This window comes from Thunnus albacares, chromosome 18 (assembly GCF_914725855.1).
Source record: "Thunnus albacares chromosome 18, fThuAlb1.1, whole genome shotgun sequence".
NCBI classification, from domain to species: Eukaryota; Metazoa; Chordata; class Actinopteri; order Scombriformes; family Scombridae; genus Thunnus; species Thunnus albacares.
The window spans coordinates 4,651,792-4,667,803 of record NC_058123.1 but is presented as its reverse complement, the minus strand read 5'-3'; the positions used below and the strand labels follow the sequence as shown (position 1 = coordinate 4,667,803).

At 41.2% G+C, this 16,012-nt stretch overlaps 1 protein-coding gene across 1 annotated transcript; it reads left to right on the top strand.

Moving 5' to 3' along the window:
* Nucleotides 1-1,316: 1,316 nt before the first annotated feature.
* Nucleotides 1,317-13,781, top strand: ckmt2a (creatine kinase, mitochondrial 2a (sarcomeric)). Its single transcript, XM_044333503.1, has 10 exons — nucleotides 1,317-1,407; nucleotides 6,335-6,521; nucleotides 8,446-8,644; nucleotides 8,747-8,842; nucleotides 8,963-9,184; nucleotides 9,958-10,043; nucleotides 10,810-10,933; nucleotides 12,150-12,284; nucleotides 13,195-13,320; nucleotides 13,410-13,781. The coding sequence occupies exons 2-10, from the start codon at nucleotides 6,373-6,375 to the stop codon at nucleotides 13,524-13,526; spliced, it is 1,254 nt and encodes a 417-aa protein (XP_044189438.1). The 5' UTR covers nucleotides 1,317-1,407; nucleotides 6,335-6,372; the 3' UTR covers nucleotides 13,527-13,781.
* The last annotated feature ends 2,231 nt before the right edge of the window (nucleotides 13,782-16,012 follow it).

Below are 16,012 nucleotides of genomic sequence, written 5' to 3'. Positions count from 1 at the left end.
GCCTGATGGTCCTGGAGACGATCCTGCTCAAGCTTTTTCCACTACTACCCTTACTTCATCAAGAGTGAAGTCTGGGGTGTGTCACTTGAGTGTTGGCAGCTGGACAGGACAGTCCCCCAGTGGAATGTCTCTGCTGGGGTCGCCGTCTGCAGCTGCCACACTATCTTCCACTTCTTCCTTGCAACATATCAGTCTCCAGCTTCAAGGCTTTCCAAGGTCAGCTGTAAAACGGAAGAGGTTGTTAAAAAAGGCTTCTCTCCTTGCTTTTTCCAGATTATCTCCTACCTGTGAAGCTGGAGAAGGTTCTTCAGCAGCTCTGAGCTTGGTTTGTTCAGGGCTGATTTTTCTGCATCATCTGTTTTCTGCCACAGCAAAACACAAGCATATTGAGAAAACACAGGCAAATGCAGAAACACACTGCGAACAAAGAAAACACAATCAAATACAGAAACTTGCTATAAATAAAGAAAACATGAGCAAACACAGAAATGCACTGCAAATAAAGACAACACAAGCATACTCAGAAAACACAAGCAAATATAGAAACGCACTACAAATAAAGAAAATAAAAGCAAATACAGAAAATGCAGAAATGCGCTGCAAATAAGAAAACACAAGCAAATACAGAAAGTACAGAAACACACTGCAAATACAGTAAACACAAATACAAAAAACACAACTGAAAACAGAAACACGCTGCAGGTAAAGAAAACATAAGCAAATACAGAAATGCGCTGCACAAGCAAAACTGATTGTGGACTTCAGCAACTCCACAAGCCACAAACCATCACAACTTTTACATCCTTATTTTTTTTAACTCTGTTGTGTTTTGTTCTGTGCATCCTGCAGCGCTTCTGTATTTATTTGTGTTTTTACGGTTTATAGCATGTTTTGTTATGCCTCATATGTGTGTCAAATTACTGAATGTGTTTCTCAATTTGCTTGTTTTATTTCTTTGTAGTGTTTTTATTCTAAATGCTGAATATGTGTTGTCAAAATGGTAAATTATTTCCTATTTTTCTTGTGTTTTGTATATTTGCATGTGTTTTCTTAAGTAGCATAGCATTAAGCTCTCACGGTCACTACAGGGACAGAATTTGATAATCAGAGTAGTAGGAAGAGATCATTTGTGTGTGTGTGTGGCTGCAGTCGAAAATATCAAGGTCAAACTGGACAGTGATATCGGACCCGTAGTGGTCATGGTTAATCATGGCCCCACATCAGCGGTCTACACTGTTGTAGGTCATGTTGGAGGCCTTCCATTGGTTTATAACACTTTGTTTCTGAACTTTTGATTGGCCTGCAGTTTTTAATCCCACGTCAGGGGGTGGAGCCCCCTCTGAAAGGAGAGTGAAAAGCTCTTTAACAAGAGACCTTCAGCAAGAAGGCAGAGCAGCTTTTCTACAGGTACTGTACCTTTTTCTTATTTCTCTCACAGAAAGGCTTCAGTAGCTTACATTATTGATATATGCATCTCTAGCTGTTGTGAAATTATGCTTAGCATTTATCAAAGAAGAGTTACCATATTATATTGACTTTTTATTTTCTAATTTTCTCCTTTTGCCTAATTTTAAATAATACATTATGAGGGTCATCTGTGACTTTAAGTTTCCAATGTCAAAATGTTCAAAATAGAAATTGTGGGTGATGACTTGAACAATAACAACAAAGCCTTAAAACTAATAATTAAGAGATATTTTAACATAATTTGTGAATTTGAACTAACAGAAGCTTTGCAGTCAAATATCTCTCCATGCAGCTTTGCATTTTTGATGCGCTTTACCTCAAAATTATTATTTTACTTCTTTTAACTTTTTTTTTTCTGAATACCTGAGTCTGTGTTGAGCCTGTGTCCTCTGGTGAGGACGAAGCTGCTCTTACGTCCTGCACGTACACCCTCAGAGTTAAAAGGTCACTGGTCAGGGGAGGGGGGGCTGATCCCATGTCTGTAGTGATTTTGGTGTAATCCTGATCATGAGACCATATGATCCACAGGGTCAGTTGGTAGTAGAGGCCTTACAAGGCCACGGATCATTCTCTTGTTCCTTACCCTTTCTGCAATGATCTTTATCCTAATTTCTGCTCTACCATGTCTCCTTCCCTGTTTCCATCCCTCTGTCCAACTGTATTGGCCTCATGAGGGTCTGGTCTTGTGACCAGTTCAGAATGTCACTGAGCCAGAGCCAGAGATGGTTTGGGTCTTGGCACTAGATCCTGACAGCATAACTGCACCCCAGTGATCTATAAATAATATTGCCATTGACCCAAAGAGTCCACAGTCCTTCCTCTACAGAGTGACAGGAAAAATGGATAAAGATGAACAAATACAGTACAGCAGATAAAAACCCAGTGACTTTTTGGCTGAATATTACTCCTCAGTTATCAGACACACCTCAAAGTGTGCTTCAGGGGACTGATGATCGGACATCTTCCAGTCTGACTGCAGGATTAACAGGAGTAATGATGTCCTCACAGCTTCCTGCTATATTAAGACGCACTCGCATGGAGATTTTCCACCCTCCATGAAGGACAAGCTAGAATATGACCTTACAGTTTTATTAAATCAGAGGACATTCAATTTAGGTATTAGATTTAACACTTTAAATCAATCCTAATGGACATATACAATATTAATAATACTGAATATGCCTAACTGGTGACTGCAAACTGTGATTTCTTCCTGAGCATGAGTCCCATCTTTTCTGTAAGCTTAAGACAGACGTCTTTGGGTAATTGCTCATTACTGCAGCATTAGTGGGCATATGAAACCTGTCCATTCTGTGGGTGGGAGACTCTGTGATAATGCTAAGAGGCTAAGAGCATCTGCCACGGCCCATCCTTCTCTAAGCTTGTTACTGTATTGAACAAAAACCTGTAGGGTCAGCCCGGTCGTCAAAGCAGCAGGTGTACGGTAGTTTATTCACACAAGGCACAAATGCAGTTCAGTCTGAGATTTGCTTTAAGGTATTGATCATTTAGAGCAGTTAGATTTGGTGAAATAAGCTCAAAAAAACTGAGCAACAAGGATTCTTCTGAGGGAGCTAATCCCCACTTAACAAACCAAGTATATGGCCAGACTGTGTATGGTCAGTGTGCGAAATTGTGGTCAATTTGTTACAGGGATAGTCAGTGGTAGTGTCTATAATATAAATTCCTGGATATTAAATGTTCATCTGCAATTTTCTGTAGTGTCCCCAGTAATATTTGTTGTTAAAGTTAACTGAAGTAGCAATTACAACTATTCTAATTATCGGTTAACTCGTCCTGCTCTTTCATCTGTTTCTATCTGCCAATGTCTGTAAACATATGGTCTCATCCATATGTTATGTAGGATAGGCTAAAAGTCTGTCAGCTGTGTGACTTTATAATCAGGCCATGACGTCTTTCAGAGCCCACAAATAACATGAACACACCTGTCACCTGCCCAGCATGGAACTGTTAAACCTGAAACACCACAGCTACTACTTATTTTTATACAGTCTGCAGGGTACAAACAGCAAGGCTCGGCTATGCTAACAATGCTAGTCATGCTAACTAGCTGCTAGCTGCTGTGCAGGCAAGTAAAATGGATCAGTCGCGTTTCTGCTTCTGTCAGTGTCGGAGCCTCTGTGTGAGATGCGTCGATTGGTAAATGTGTATTTTTAAAACTTATTTCGGGACTGCGCTGAGAGTGAGCTGCGCTCTGTGCTCCTCTTTAAACGTCCCCTGAAGACTTAATTGAAACTGTTCAAGCCAATTCATTTTGAAAGAGCAATGTCCAATGAGGAAGGTCCAGCACTGGGCCAGCCAACAATGCTGTAACTTCATTCAGTCAGTCAGTCAGTCAATCAGTCAGTAATGGACAGAAATTTGCAGTTATAGGGCTGGTCTGTGGCCGGTCCAGTCAATAAACACCTACAACATAAATCCACAATATCAAAACTATTGAAGGTCACACCAGAAAGTGACACAGCAAAATTCATCCACATGACTTTGTGAAATATATGAATCCAGAAGCTTGGAGACGTAACTTGCAGGGCTATAAACTATAGCTGAAGAAGCACGCTAGCCAGCCAGGAACATGCTAGCTATTTTCTCTGTACTAGGCCATTTACTGATCCTAGTATTTTGTTCTCAGGATGGTGCATCATTATACCAATAAGGATTTATTGAAGAGAGAGAAAAAGCTCTCCCAGATAGTGGGCTTGCTAGCTGTCAGTTACTGTAGCAAGCTACTTAGTTCGTTCGCTAGCGGGACAATAGTTCACATAGTTTATAAAATGTGTGAACATTGTTGTATACAAAGACTTAATATTTTTGCACCATTGACTCTTTTGTGAAGCAGTTTATACTCACAGGAATAAGTTAAAGTGGATGGTGTAACACAGTTAATAAGCTAGCTTCCTCTATTTTGGATTATTTGGCTCTCCCTTCCCTGAAAGATCAGATGAAAAATTTCACTGTTTTTTAAATGGTTCTGTGACTGGACCACAATAGTAAGCAGTGTCAGGTTACAAAAGCAGCGCTGTACACCTGCATGAATATGATTAGACCATAGACTATAAAAAATGATGGACGTAGCTACAATGACGTCACCCATTGGTTTTTGGACTCTCATTTTGAAGCCTTGAGTTTGTATTTTGATCGTTGCCAACTTGGATTTTTGGAGCCAGAACCATATTTGGACGAGAGGGTGGAGCTGACCCTAACACTAGCTGCTAGCTTGGTTAGCATAGTGCATTTACAGTCTATGGTTAACTATGATAATGCTAATGCTAATGCTATTTTTTGCTAGCAAAAAAACCCAAAACTGGCTTAAAATCATTAAAACAATATGTACTTAACAGAAAAAAACTGAACATCTGACTCCTTAGAGGGTCTTTTAGTACAACCAAACACTGAACAAGAATTTTTAAGTGACCAAAATGTTACAATTAACTGTCATGAACTGAAAACACACTGAAATAGCGACAGCTACAGCTACGCCTATACTCTGAATCTGGGGTTACGCCATGGTTACGTTACCTAACATTGTCGCTGTGGTAGCGACTTCCCTGTGACGGCATTCACTTGTCACTCAAAGAGGTCACGCCCTTAATTATGCATAACTTTAAGATTTAATAAAATATAAACAGGTGAGTCATACAAAAATTCATGCCCCATACAGTTGTCACAAATGGAGAAATTAGCTATACAGACCAAAAGAGTTTTTTTGTACCAGGCTGTAAACATGTTTAATTCTGCTGTAAAGTCTGGCATTTTAACACAAGGGTCTATGGAGATTGACTCACTTTTGGAGCCAGCCTCTAGTGGCCATTCGAGGAACTGCAGTTTTTGGCACTTCTGCATTGGCTTCATTTTTCAGCCCCAGAAGCTGCCACTTATTTAGACGAGACTAGTTGGCTGATGGCCACGTGGGTATGAATGAGGCTGTGATTGCCCCAGGTTAGGGGTAAGTTTATCTGAGTGAGTGGGTAAATTGAGCCATCTTGGCATAAACTGACCATCTGACTTTTTAAGACCATTGAACAATCAAAAACGACTACATGTCGCCTTCTCCTCCGCCGCCTAACTGCGCTTCCCTCGACGGACTGTGTCACCCTGACAGTCCCAGTGCTACCTCCGCAGGCTCCACTTCACTCAAGCTGCCCGTCAGACCTGCTGCTTCTGTTCACTTTAACCTGAATAACAAACCGTCAGGGTGATACACTATGTCGAGGTGCTGCTATGTTCGACTGCACAGATAGGAAACACTTCGGCTGACAGGATGTACCACTCTGTGCAAAAAAAACAAACAAAACAAAACAAAAAACTTCTTCTTTTTGGTTTATAACGGCGGTTGGCAACCAGCGTATTAAGTGCATTACCGCCACCTTCTGCTCCAGAGTGTGGACCAGTGATTAAATCCTACACATTAATCCTGTCTGTCTAATAAACTCAAAGAAAACTCTACTGCTCCACTCACTTGGTAGGTTCATTAAAGTTTTAATACTGAGCTCCTGAACTCCAGTCTTCCTGAGTTCTTCCTTCATATATTGTATTTCTTGATCACATTTAGTACAATCTAAGCTTGCATGCATAATAGTCTTCTCAGCCAGCTGGAAAAAAATGTGCGCATATATCGGTATCGGCATCGGCATCGGTCACAGTGAGTTGGAAATATCAACATATCGGATATCGGCAAAAAATCCAATATCGTGCATCCCTACACATGACAAAACACGTGTACCGTTGTCTAGATACAGGGGGTGGGTCAACTTACCCACTGACTTACCCCACTTTTCCCTACTCAGACCCTCAGACCATCATCAACATGGACAAAACTGAGTCTTTTTCCTGTTATTTTTCTCTCTAGCTCATTTGCTGACACAAAGTTACTCAGCTAGCAGAAAGATGGCGAGCTCTTTCACACGTCTGATGTCTGGCCGCAACACGGCTGTGCTGTTGGCCAGCTTGGGTGCAGGAACGGTGGCGACTGGCTTCATGTTGAGTGAAAACAACTCTCTGGCAGCCGAGATGAAGAAGAAGCTTTATCCTCCCAGGTAAGACAGGACAACACCAACACTGCAGATATGAGGGACATGCACTGAGGCAAAATACACTGATCAGGTCATTTCAGGTCAAGAATCAGACAGAGTTGAGATGAGTGCAGAAAAGTTCACACAGTGTTTATTAGAAGTGCAGTGGACGGATGACCTTGATGACTCAGTAAATAGTCCGAGCTCTATATTTAATTGCCTTGACGACACAGAAACTGACTACGTGCTTCACATCACTTGCACATTGCAGAAGAATGACTCATTGCTTTGTGTTTCCACAACAGAAAGGTGACATCAACAGAGATACTCGGACTGTTTGTGAACTCATTTGTGTGTTTAAAAGTGTCCTAACAAATGGGTGCAGCTTCAATAAACACATTTTGAGGATCAGTGTGACCGTGTGGATTGTGTCAGCACGCTGCAAGTGAACATTAGAGAGTATGAAAGAGGTCACAGCAGCAACACTGGCGCTATCCTACAGTATCACTGACGCTCTCAGGTTTCAGCTGCGCCACCTTTGACTTACTCTCCCTCTCGCTCACACAAACTCTCTCACACTCACTTCTCCTTTCCAACCTGTCTCACCCACCTCTCTCTCTCTCTTTATATATATACAAAGACATGACTGATAATCACTGGGAACACTAGAACTGAGGTTTTATTAAAGTGGCATCTTGAGAATGTCGTACTTTCTTAATGTGATGTATTTCTTATTGAAACTGGAGGCTGGGCTGTAATGTGATCAATGGGATATCAGTTAGATATGAAAGGACAGTTTATTATTAGTGGGAATATAGCATAATTTGTGATGATGGAAGTAGGATTATTATGGATATAAAAAAACCTGAAAACTGAAATACTTGAAAGAAGAGCTATAGGCTTGAAACTTGGGTTTTGGTCAGACTTAAAGCTGCGGTTATGAGTATTTTTATATTGAAGGGGACATTAATATGATGTTGGATGTCCATATTAAACAAGGTCAAAGTTCCAAAACTTCAGGTGAATGTAGGCAAAATGCTCCCCACAAGTCAAAAGTCAGGGCTTCAACCTGCTCTGAACGCTTTGTTTGTAAAGTTACCTCTACTTCTTCTTCCTGATGACGTCAGATTGTTCGCACATGCCCATAAACGGCCGTCCATTCTGTAGTCTTTGTTGCTAAGGTTGTTGTTAAGGTTGTTACGTGGCGTTGTACACTCGAGCATGGACTCATTGTCCATTTGGGATCTGATTCAGGCTCAAACGTGTACAGATGTATTTGAGGAGTTTCCATTTCTAGTAAAGAAGGAGAAAAAGAAATCCAACCACTATAGTTTGTTTACGTAGCCTCCGGACCTGGAGTAGGTCTGTCAAGTTGCCCAATCAGAACAGAGATGGCTCATCGGGAGGGGGGCCTTAAAGAGACAGGAGCTAAAACGGCCTGTTTCAGACAGAGGCTGAACTGAGGGGCTGCATAAAGGGCCAGTTTAAGATAAAGAAGGAGTTATTAACTGTAAATCATGCAAAGATATTCCAGTAGAGCCCCTGCATATAAACATAGACCTGGAAATGTGCAGGATATGACCCCTTTACTAATGGATAGAATGACTGTTTGATGTGATGATGTTTGGACATGTAATTTTAAGAATTTCTATCGAGGTAATTGAACTTTTTTGTGAAAAACACATATCAGACACTAATTGTTTTCCAAAGCGAAATATTTTTATATGTCTTAAAACATGCCTCGAATTTTAAAAGAGTAACTCCACACAAGATTTTGGAAAGTGGAAAAACACAGTAACTGCACTGACCTCTATTGTTTAAATACAGAAGTCTTCAACATCCTGTGGTCGGGTGTGGTCTGTTGTACTTGAGGGCACAGGATGTAGAAAAAGCATGTTGCCGCCACCAGTTTTCAGCTAAAACTCTCTCCACCCCTCCCTTTATGCAGCTCCGACTTCCCCGACCTGAGGAAACACAACAACTGCATGGCCTCGGCTCTGACCCCGGCCATTTATGCCAAACTGAGGGACAAGCTCACCCCCAACAACTGGACCCTGGACCAGTGCATCCAAACCGGAGTCGACAACCCCGGACACCCTTTCATCAAGACAGTGGGCTGTGTGGCTGGTGATGAGGAGAGCTACGAGGTAAGAGACGTCAAACGTCATAGTTTGTGTCTATATGTTTCAAAACTTCCATCTTCCTGTGTCCTAAATTAAGTAAATGGTTTGTACTACTGTTCCCTCCAGGTGTTTGCTGACCTCTTTGACCCCGTCATCAAAGACAGGCACAACGGCTACGACCCCAAAACCATGAAACACCCCACTGACCTTGACGCCTCCAAGGTGTTTACACCATAACACCCCATCACTCCATGACCCCTCCATATATCTGCTATATTCCTGCATGTATAAAACAATATTTTCTCTACTTCTTACGCCATCTTCCCCCTCCTCCACCTCCAGATTACCAATGGCATGTTTGACGAGCATTACGTTCTGTCGTCCCGTGTCCGGACTGGCCGCAGTATCCGCGGGCTGAGCCTCCCCCCAGCCTGTTCTAGGGCTGAGCGTCGTGAGGTGGAACGGGTGGTTGTCACCGCCCTGGCCGGCCTGAAGGGAGACCTGGCTGGACGCTACTACAGCCTGGGAGATATGACAGAGAAGGAGCAGCAGCAGCTCATTGATGTGAGTTAATGACAACCTGGAAATACAATAAACTTAGAAACTTAATCCAGGTGGCATTACATTTCCCTCACATTAAATATGCTATTGGAAATCAGTTGTTTACAAATGTAATTTCTAGGAGACAGGGTTGGAATTGTAGGATCCAGCATTTTTGGAGCTTTAGCTACGCTAGTGACTAAAGGTCAAGATATCTCAGCCTTTTGTCTCTTCTTTTTAAATCTGATTCTCCTCCAATTTAAAGGAAATGCAATATGAAATCACTATAGTGCCCTTCTAAGGACAAATTTAGATAGCCAACTACTGTACACGCACATACTCCACATGTTATATATAAATTAGCCCCAATTATTTCCATAAGATAGATTATGTAGGTTCATTTTTATTGACCTTTCTGCTCTGACTCATTCACACTGCGGCACATCAGGATCACTTCCTGTTTGACAAGCCTGTGTCTCCATTACTCACCTCGGCCTTCATGGCCCGAGACTGGCCTGATTCCAGGGGGATCTGGTAAGGCCAACACAGTCCAGTGAAATCCCATCCCGCAGATAGGAAACACAAATATTTTTCCATATATTGGACCCACACCCTCTCCTATTCTTGTGTCTTGAAATCCTCCCTAAACTGTCCCTCTATTGTTCTCCTCTCCACCATAGCAATATAGTGTCTTCACTAAATTATGGAAAAGCCCTTCTGCTCCTCTTTGACATCCTCCCACCTCTGTTTTCTTCTTCAACCTGTCTCTACCCCCCTTTACCCCTCCCCACCTGTAGGACCACTTCCTGTTTGACAAGCCTGTTTCTCCACTGTTGACATGTGCCTTTATGGCCAGAGACTGGCCAGACGCCAGAGGCATCTGGTAGGGTCTACTCAGCTCTCCTGCATGTCTGCTGTGTGACCATTTAGATTCGTAACTTCCACACCTGATCCATGTCATTCTATATTTCATCTTTAAAGGACCAGTGTGAAGGATTTAGTGGCATCTAGTGATGAGGCTGCAGATTGCAACAAACTGAATAATGCCCCCTCCCCCTCTCCTTCCAAGCATGTGGAAGAACCTACGGTGGCCGCAAAACTCACGAAAAGTACGAAAAGCCCTCTATAGAGCCAGTGTTTGGTTTGTCCGCTCTAGGCTACTGTAGAAACATGGCGGTGCAATATGGCGGCCTCTGTGGAAGAGGACCCTCTCCCCATGTAGACAATAATTCTTATTTTCAGGTGATTATACGCTAATGAAAACATACTTATGAATATTTTATTCAATTTCTACCAATAGATCCCCCTAAATCTTACACACTGGTCCTTTAAATATCTTTCTATATCCTGTGAAGCCCAACCGAAGCATTCAGTTATTACATGTGTGCTCTGCTTTTGACGTAAGTTGGTGGAAAAAATACTTTTAGAGAGATATACATATATTTTTTCCTTTTTGTCCATGTGGCCTTTTGAGAATGCATGTGTCCCTCAGAACACGGTCGCACAAATTATTTCTGCACAGACAAGCAGTATGAATATCAAAAATCAGATCCTTCATGACCATGAGTCATCTCCAGTAATGAAAGCAATGTTTGTTTTTTTTTACCTTGAGAGCTCTTTATTTAGTTCCTTTAGCTTGCTCTCCTCAGGCACAACAATGAGAAGACCTTCCTGATCTGGGTGAATGAGGAGGACCACACCAGAGTCATCTCTATGGAGAAGGGAGGCAACATGAAGAGAGTGTTTGAGAGATTCTGCAGAGGACTCAAACAGGTACGGTGGAGTCTGTCAAACTAGCACAAACACAACACAAAAACAGATTAGTCTGATTATTTATGGAGCCAATTACAATGTTTTAGCAACACTAAGGATAGCAATGTCGATCTGTCAGTCAGTCCACCACCGAAATATCTCAACAACTACTGGACGAATTGCCATGAAATACTGTGCAGACATTCTGGTCTCCCTCATCATGAATTGTAATAATTTTGATGATTTCTTGACTTTTCACGTAGCGCCAAGATCAGGTCAAAATTTCAGTCTTCTATCACCTTTCGGTCAGCTTAAGTTGTACTTTGTATTTAGTGCAACTTAGCAAATGTTAGCATGTTAGCATGTTAAACTACTGGCTCCGTAAATCATCAAACGAAGATGGTACATATGTTAAACATTACACCTGCTTAACATCTGCATGTTATCATTGTCATTGTGAGCTTATTAGCAAGCTGACAATAGCTTTTAGCTCGAAGCACTCCTGCATTTAAGTACAGCCTCACAGAGCTGCTAGCATGGTGCAGACACAATGAATCCATTGATGGATGTCAAGTCAACGGATCCCATTCATTTTCTATAGAGAGCAGGAGATCCAGCTGCGATACGGTGATGTGATATATGATGGATACAGCACAGCAAGTTAACAGACCGACCGTTGTATCTGAATTTGCATAATCATGACTAAACCTCAACTTTATGCAAATGGGGTCCAATCAGCGCAACACAGCCGGCTCACGAAACTCAGATCAAACTGCCAAACTTGGCAGTGCTGATCACATATGAATCTAGATTCTGTTATTGCATTATCTATTTCTCTTCTCAAATGTTTTCAGAAACATACTTTATTGTAGTGTTTAGCTGTAAAATGGGATCATTTGTGACGCGGCTGCCATGTTGAAAACGGCAGAGCAAAAAAACGAACACCAGCCAACTCGCAGTACATCACCTTTCTAACTGCAACTGTATGAAAACGGTCCACCAAACCTTTATTTTCACTCTGTCCATGAAACCAAATCTGTAAAGTAACCAGATAATATTTAATCAAAGAGGAAAGATCAATTAAAAACAGTATTCATGGTGTTTTTTCTTTTTGCTGAAATGTATGAAAATCAGTACTGGCATCTTGCTTCAAAGCCCTGCATGTGTCAACCCCCCTAACATAAATATACAGTATATAACATATATGTGACTCTGGTACTCTTGTCATGTCCCACAGGTGGAGCATCTGATCCAGGAGAGAGGCTGGGAATTCATGTGGAATGAGCGTCTGGGCTACGTCCTCACATGTCCCTCCAACCTGGGCACCGGCCTCAGGGCGGGTGTGCACGTACGCCTGCCAAAACTCAGCAAGGTAACACACACACGTTCAGATGGACACACACACACACACACACATACTGTTCTTATCATTTAACAATATAACAGTTACAACTCAAGAGGAACACACACACAGATACAGCTGTAACCCAGGGTGGCAAAAACAATCTCACCACAAGGTCAGTTTGGTTGCTGTTCTGGAGCTGGAGTCTAGTATTAATCTATAGTTTTGTTTTGTTGTTTTTGTCCCGTGAAAAGACAAAAACCAACAATAAATTGATTCTACAAGTATTGTGTGTGTATTCGGTGTCTGATATATATTATTCCTTTGTGCCTCAGACTTCTGTTGTTGTCCAAAAACTATTAAAAACACACCATTGGGTGACATGTTCCTTCATCACCATGAACACACACACACCGTCCCGCTACCAGAAATAGACCAAATGTGGATTCATCCGCCGCTGCAAATAGTCCCCAACAAATGTGTTATTTCCTCCTGTCTGAGTAACGTTTGTTAAAAACTACAGTGACCAGCTGTTTTAGGAAACTACTGGGCCTTTAAAAGAAAAAGTACATATTCATGCAGCTTTGATGGGGCAGAAAACCACAGACACAACTTGTCGGCTTTGGTCTTTTCATGGGATTTGTTGACAATGACAAATTATTGATTAGCGCTAGCCTTAACCTTTCAACTCCAACTGTTGAGGAGGATTGTGTGGTATGATTGGAAGCTACAGCACAACTATTGAACGGACCGTGCATTGACGTGTCCAACGTGAAGAATGAACTTTCAGTCTCAATTTCTTTAACAGGATGCAAATGCAATGCAACCGATGTATATTTAAAGTCAAATCAACTTTAACTTTTTCTTTTTTTTAACTTTCTCTTTTTGGAAATAAATGCCATTTAGTTGCATTTACTAAACTACTGAAATGATCTTGCAGGATTCACGTTTCCCCAAAATCCTCGACAACCTGAGGCTGCAGAAAAGAGGCACAGGAGGAGTGGACACAGCTGCTACTGGAGACACCTTCGACATTTCCAACAACGACCGTCTGGGCAAATCTGAGGTGAAGATCTAATCAATTTCACTGAAAAAAGGCCAAGAAACAGTGTTGTAGGTGCAAAAGTGAACTTAATGTTTTGTGTGTGTTTTCAGGTGGAGTTGGTCCAGCTGTTGGTCGACGGAGTCAACTACCTGATCGATTGTGAGAAGAAGCTGGAGAAGGGCTACGACATCAAAGTCCCAGCTCCCATCGCCCAGTTCAAGAAATGAAAGCTTCACTCGTCATCCCATCAGTGTTAGCAGGAGGGCGGCTCTCTGCTCTGTGCTTCCTTCCTAAACTGAAACGTTGTCTGTCCACTGCTACGGAGGAGGTCGTCTCTTTATGTCTAAGGAACGCAAATCTTTAGAGTAGTCTAAAAATATTGTACTTAGACATTATCTGCAGTTAGGGGGAGAATTCTACCTCAAGTTAAGGTCTTCACTGTAACCCTGACTTCAATAAAACCAACACTATTAAACGTTGAACTGTGTTTTCTTTTCCTTTTTTGTCTCCAATTTATGTTATTTCGCTCCTTTTCACAAATTCCACTTCATTCTCATGACCCGACATTCTTTTGCTACTCTTGTGTTTGATGTTTTCAGCCTACTGCTGTTTTAGATTTTTCATTAAATTGCATCATACTGTGGACCAAAGCGAACAAAGGCCAAAAAGGCCATCTGAAAGTCTTTAGAAGAAGTAAAATATAAACACAGTTGCAGCATCATATGACCGATAATTAAATTAAAATGAAATGAAACATGCTATTGTCCAGACTGGCCGTCATAAGATCTGATTTAGATCATTTGCTTGACCAGAATTAATTCGTTTACCAGTTGTATATTATTATATGTTAACAAGAAGGTTTTTACAAGAAATGATGACTAACAAGACTAATATTGTACAGCCACGCTAGAGACCAAAGTTCTCAGGAATCATAATGTGGGAACCATGAAGGTTTAGTGCCGATCCATCAAGTAGATGTTTAGATATTTCACCGGATTTAAGAAAATATTTAGTCTTCTGGTTGATGCTTGATAAAAAAAGGCATAGGGGATGTTTGTACAAAATATTATGGCAAGTTGAGATATTTCAGTCTGGACCAAAACACAGACAGACCGACATCACCATCCCCTGAGTCACATCGCTTGCATGGCTAAAAATACACAATTAAATGGAAGGAAAACTATACAAAGAGTCATATTTAAGATGTTGGGCAACCATGAGCCCTCCAGAGGATCTTCAGTGCTCCTTGTCTGTGGAAGTCTATATATTCCCTCATTTGTTGTTTGTATGATGGTGGTGGAGAGTCTATAGTCTGTCACTGCAAGATAAACTAGTTAAGGCGGCGGGTCGTGTTGGGTTTGACACCGAGCTCCATGTTCGCAAACAGCAATTCCAACAGTTCTGTAGGTTACCCTCGAAGAATATATGATATTCACGGCATATCTCAGCATATCTCAAAGACCAGCGTGAGGGAACTAACACCCACCAGACTGGAGCCAGCGCTGCTGATTTGAGCTTGTTGAAGTTCAATATTGTTCTTTTACATCAACCTTTCTGGCGAGCAGTGGTGGAAGAAGTATTTAGATCTTTTACTCAAGTACAAGTAGCAATACCACAGTATAAAAATACTTCATTACAAGTAAAAGTCAATTTTACTTGTAAAATCTAACTCAAGTGTAAAAGTACAGAAGTATTAGTTGCAAAAGCATCATAAGTATAGTGTTGTTGTATCCACAGTGATCAACAGAAAAAGTCCCTAAATGTCCAAGTGCAAACAGATCATTACAATGTGATCTAAATTAATTAAAATATTCCATAACGTAACAGAGTTTTTTGTGCTTTCTCATCTCGCAGGAAATCCTGGGTTGCAGGCCGAGCCTTCGCAGTCCTGTTGGCGTCCTTCCCCACTATTGCTATTGCTACTGTTATTATCATGATTGTTGGTATTCTGTCCCACCCCCTCCTCCTCCTCCTCCTCCCCCTCCCCCCTCTTTCTCTCTCTCAACCCAACCGGTCATGGCAGATGGCCGCCCATCAAGAGTCGGGTTCTGCTTGAGGTTTCTACCTGTTAAAGGGGAGTTTTTCCTTACCGCTGTCGCCAAGTGCTGCTCATTGTTGGCTCTCTGTAAATTAAAAAGTACAATCCAGACCTGCTCTATGTGAAAAGTACCCTAAAATGACTTTTTGTTGTGATTTGGCGCTATATAAATAAAATTGAATTGAATTGAATTAAATACCTAATATTTTCTTTACAGAATCTACATCTGATAACTAGCTAGTAGTTATAACTGTAAAATAAATGTAGTGGAGTAGAAAGTACAATATTTACCTCTGAAACGTAGTGAAGCGGAAGTATAAATTAGCATAAATACTCAAGTAAAGTACAAGTATTTCAGTAAATGTACTTAGTTATATTCTACCTTGTATCATCTACTCATGAGACCTCGTCACAGGTTGCATTTTATCTACGAGCTTCACAATTTTTGTGTAATTTTTTATATTTACTTCTTTGGATGTTTGATTTGATTTGTTATTTTATTGATAAAGATGTAGGTATTAATTGTATAGATTTGTTGATAGTATGATGTCACCTGCATGAGTGAAAATAAGACTGAAACTTTATTGCTTCATCCTCTACATTTTCGTAGTTAAGTGATCATTTATTGGTGTATTTAGATATATTTTTGACTTGTTTAACGCCCATTTGGTGCTC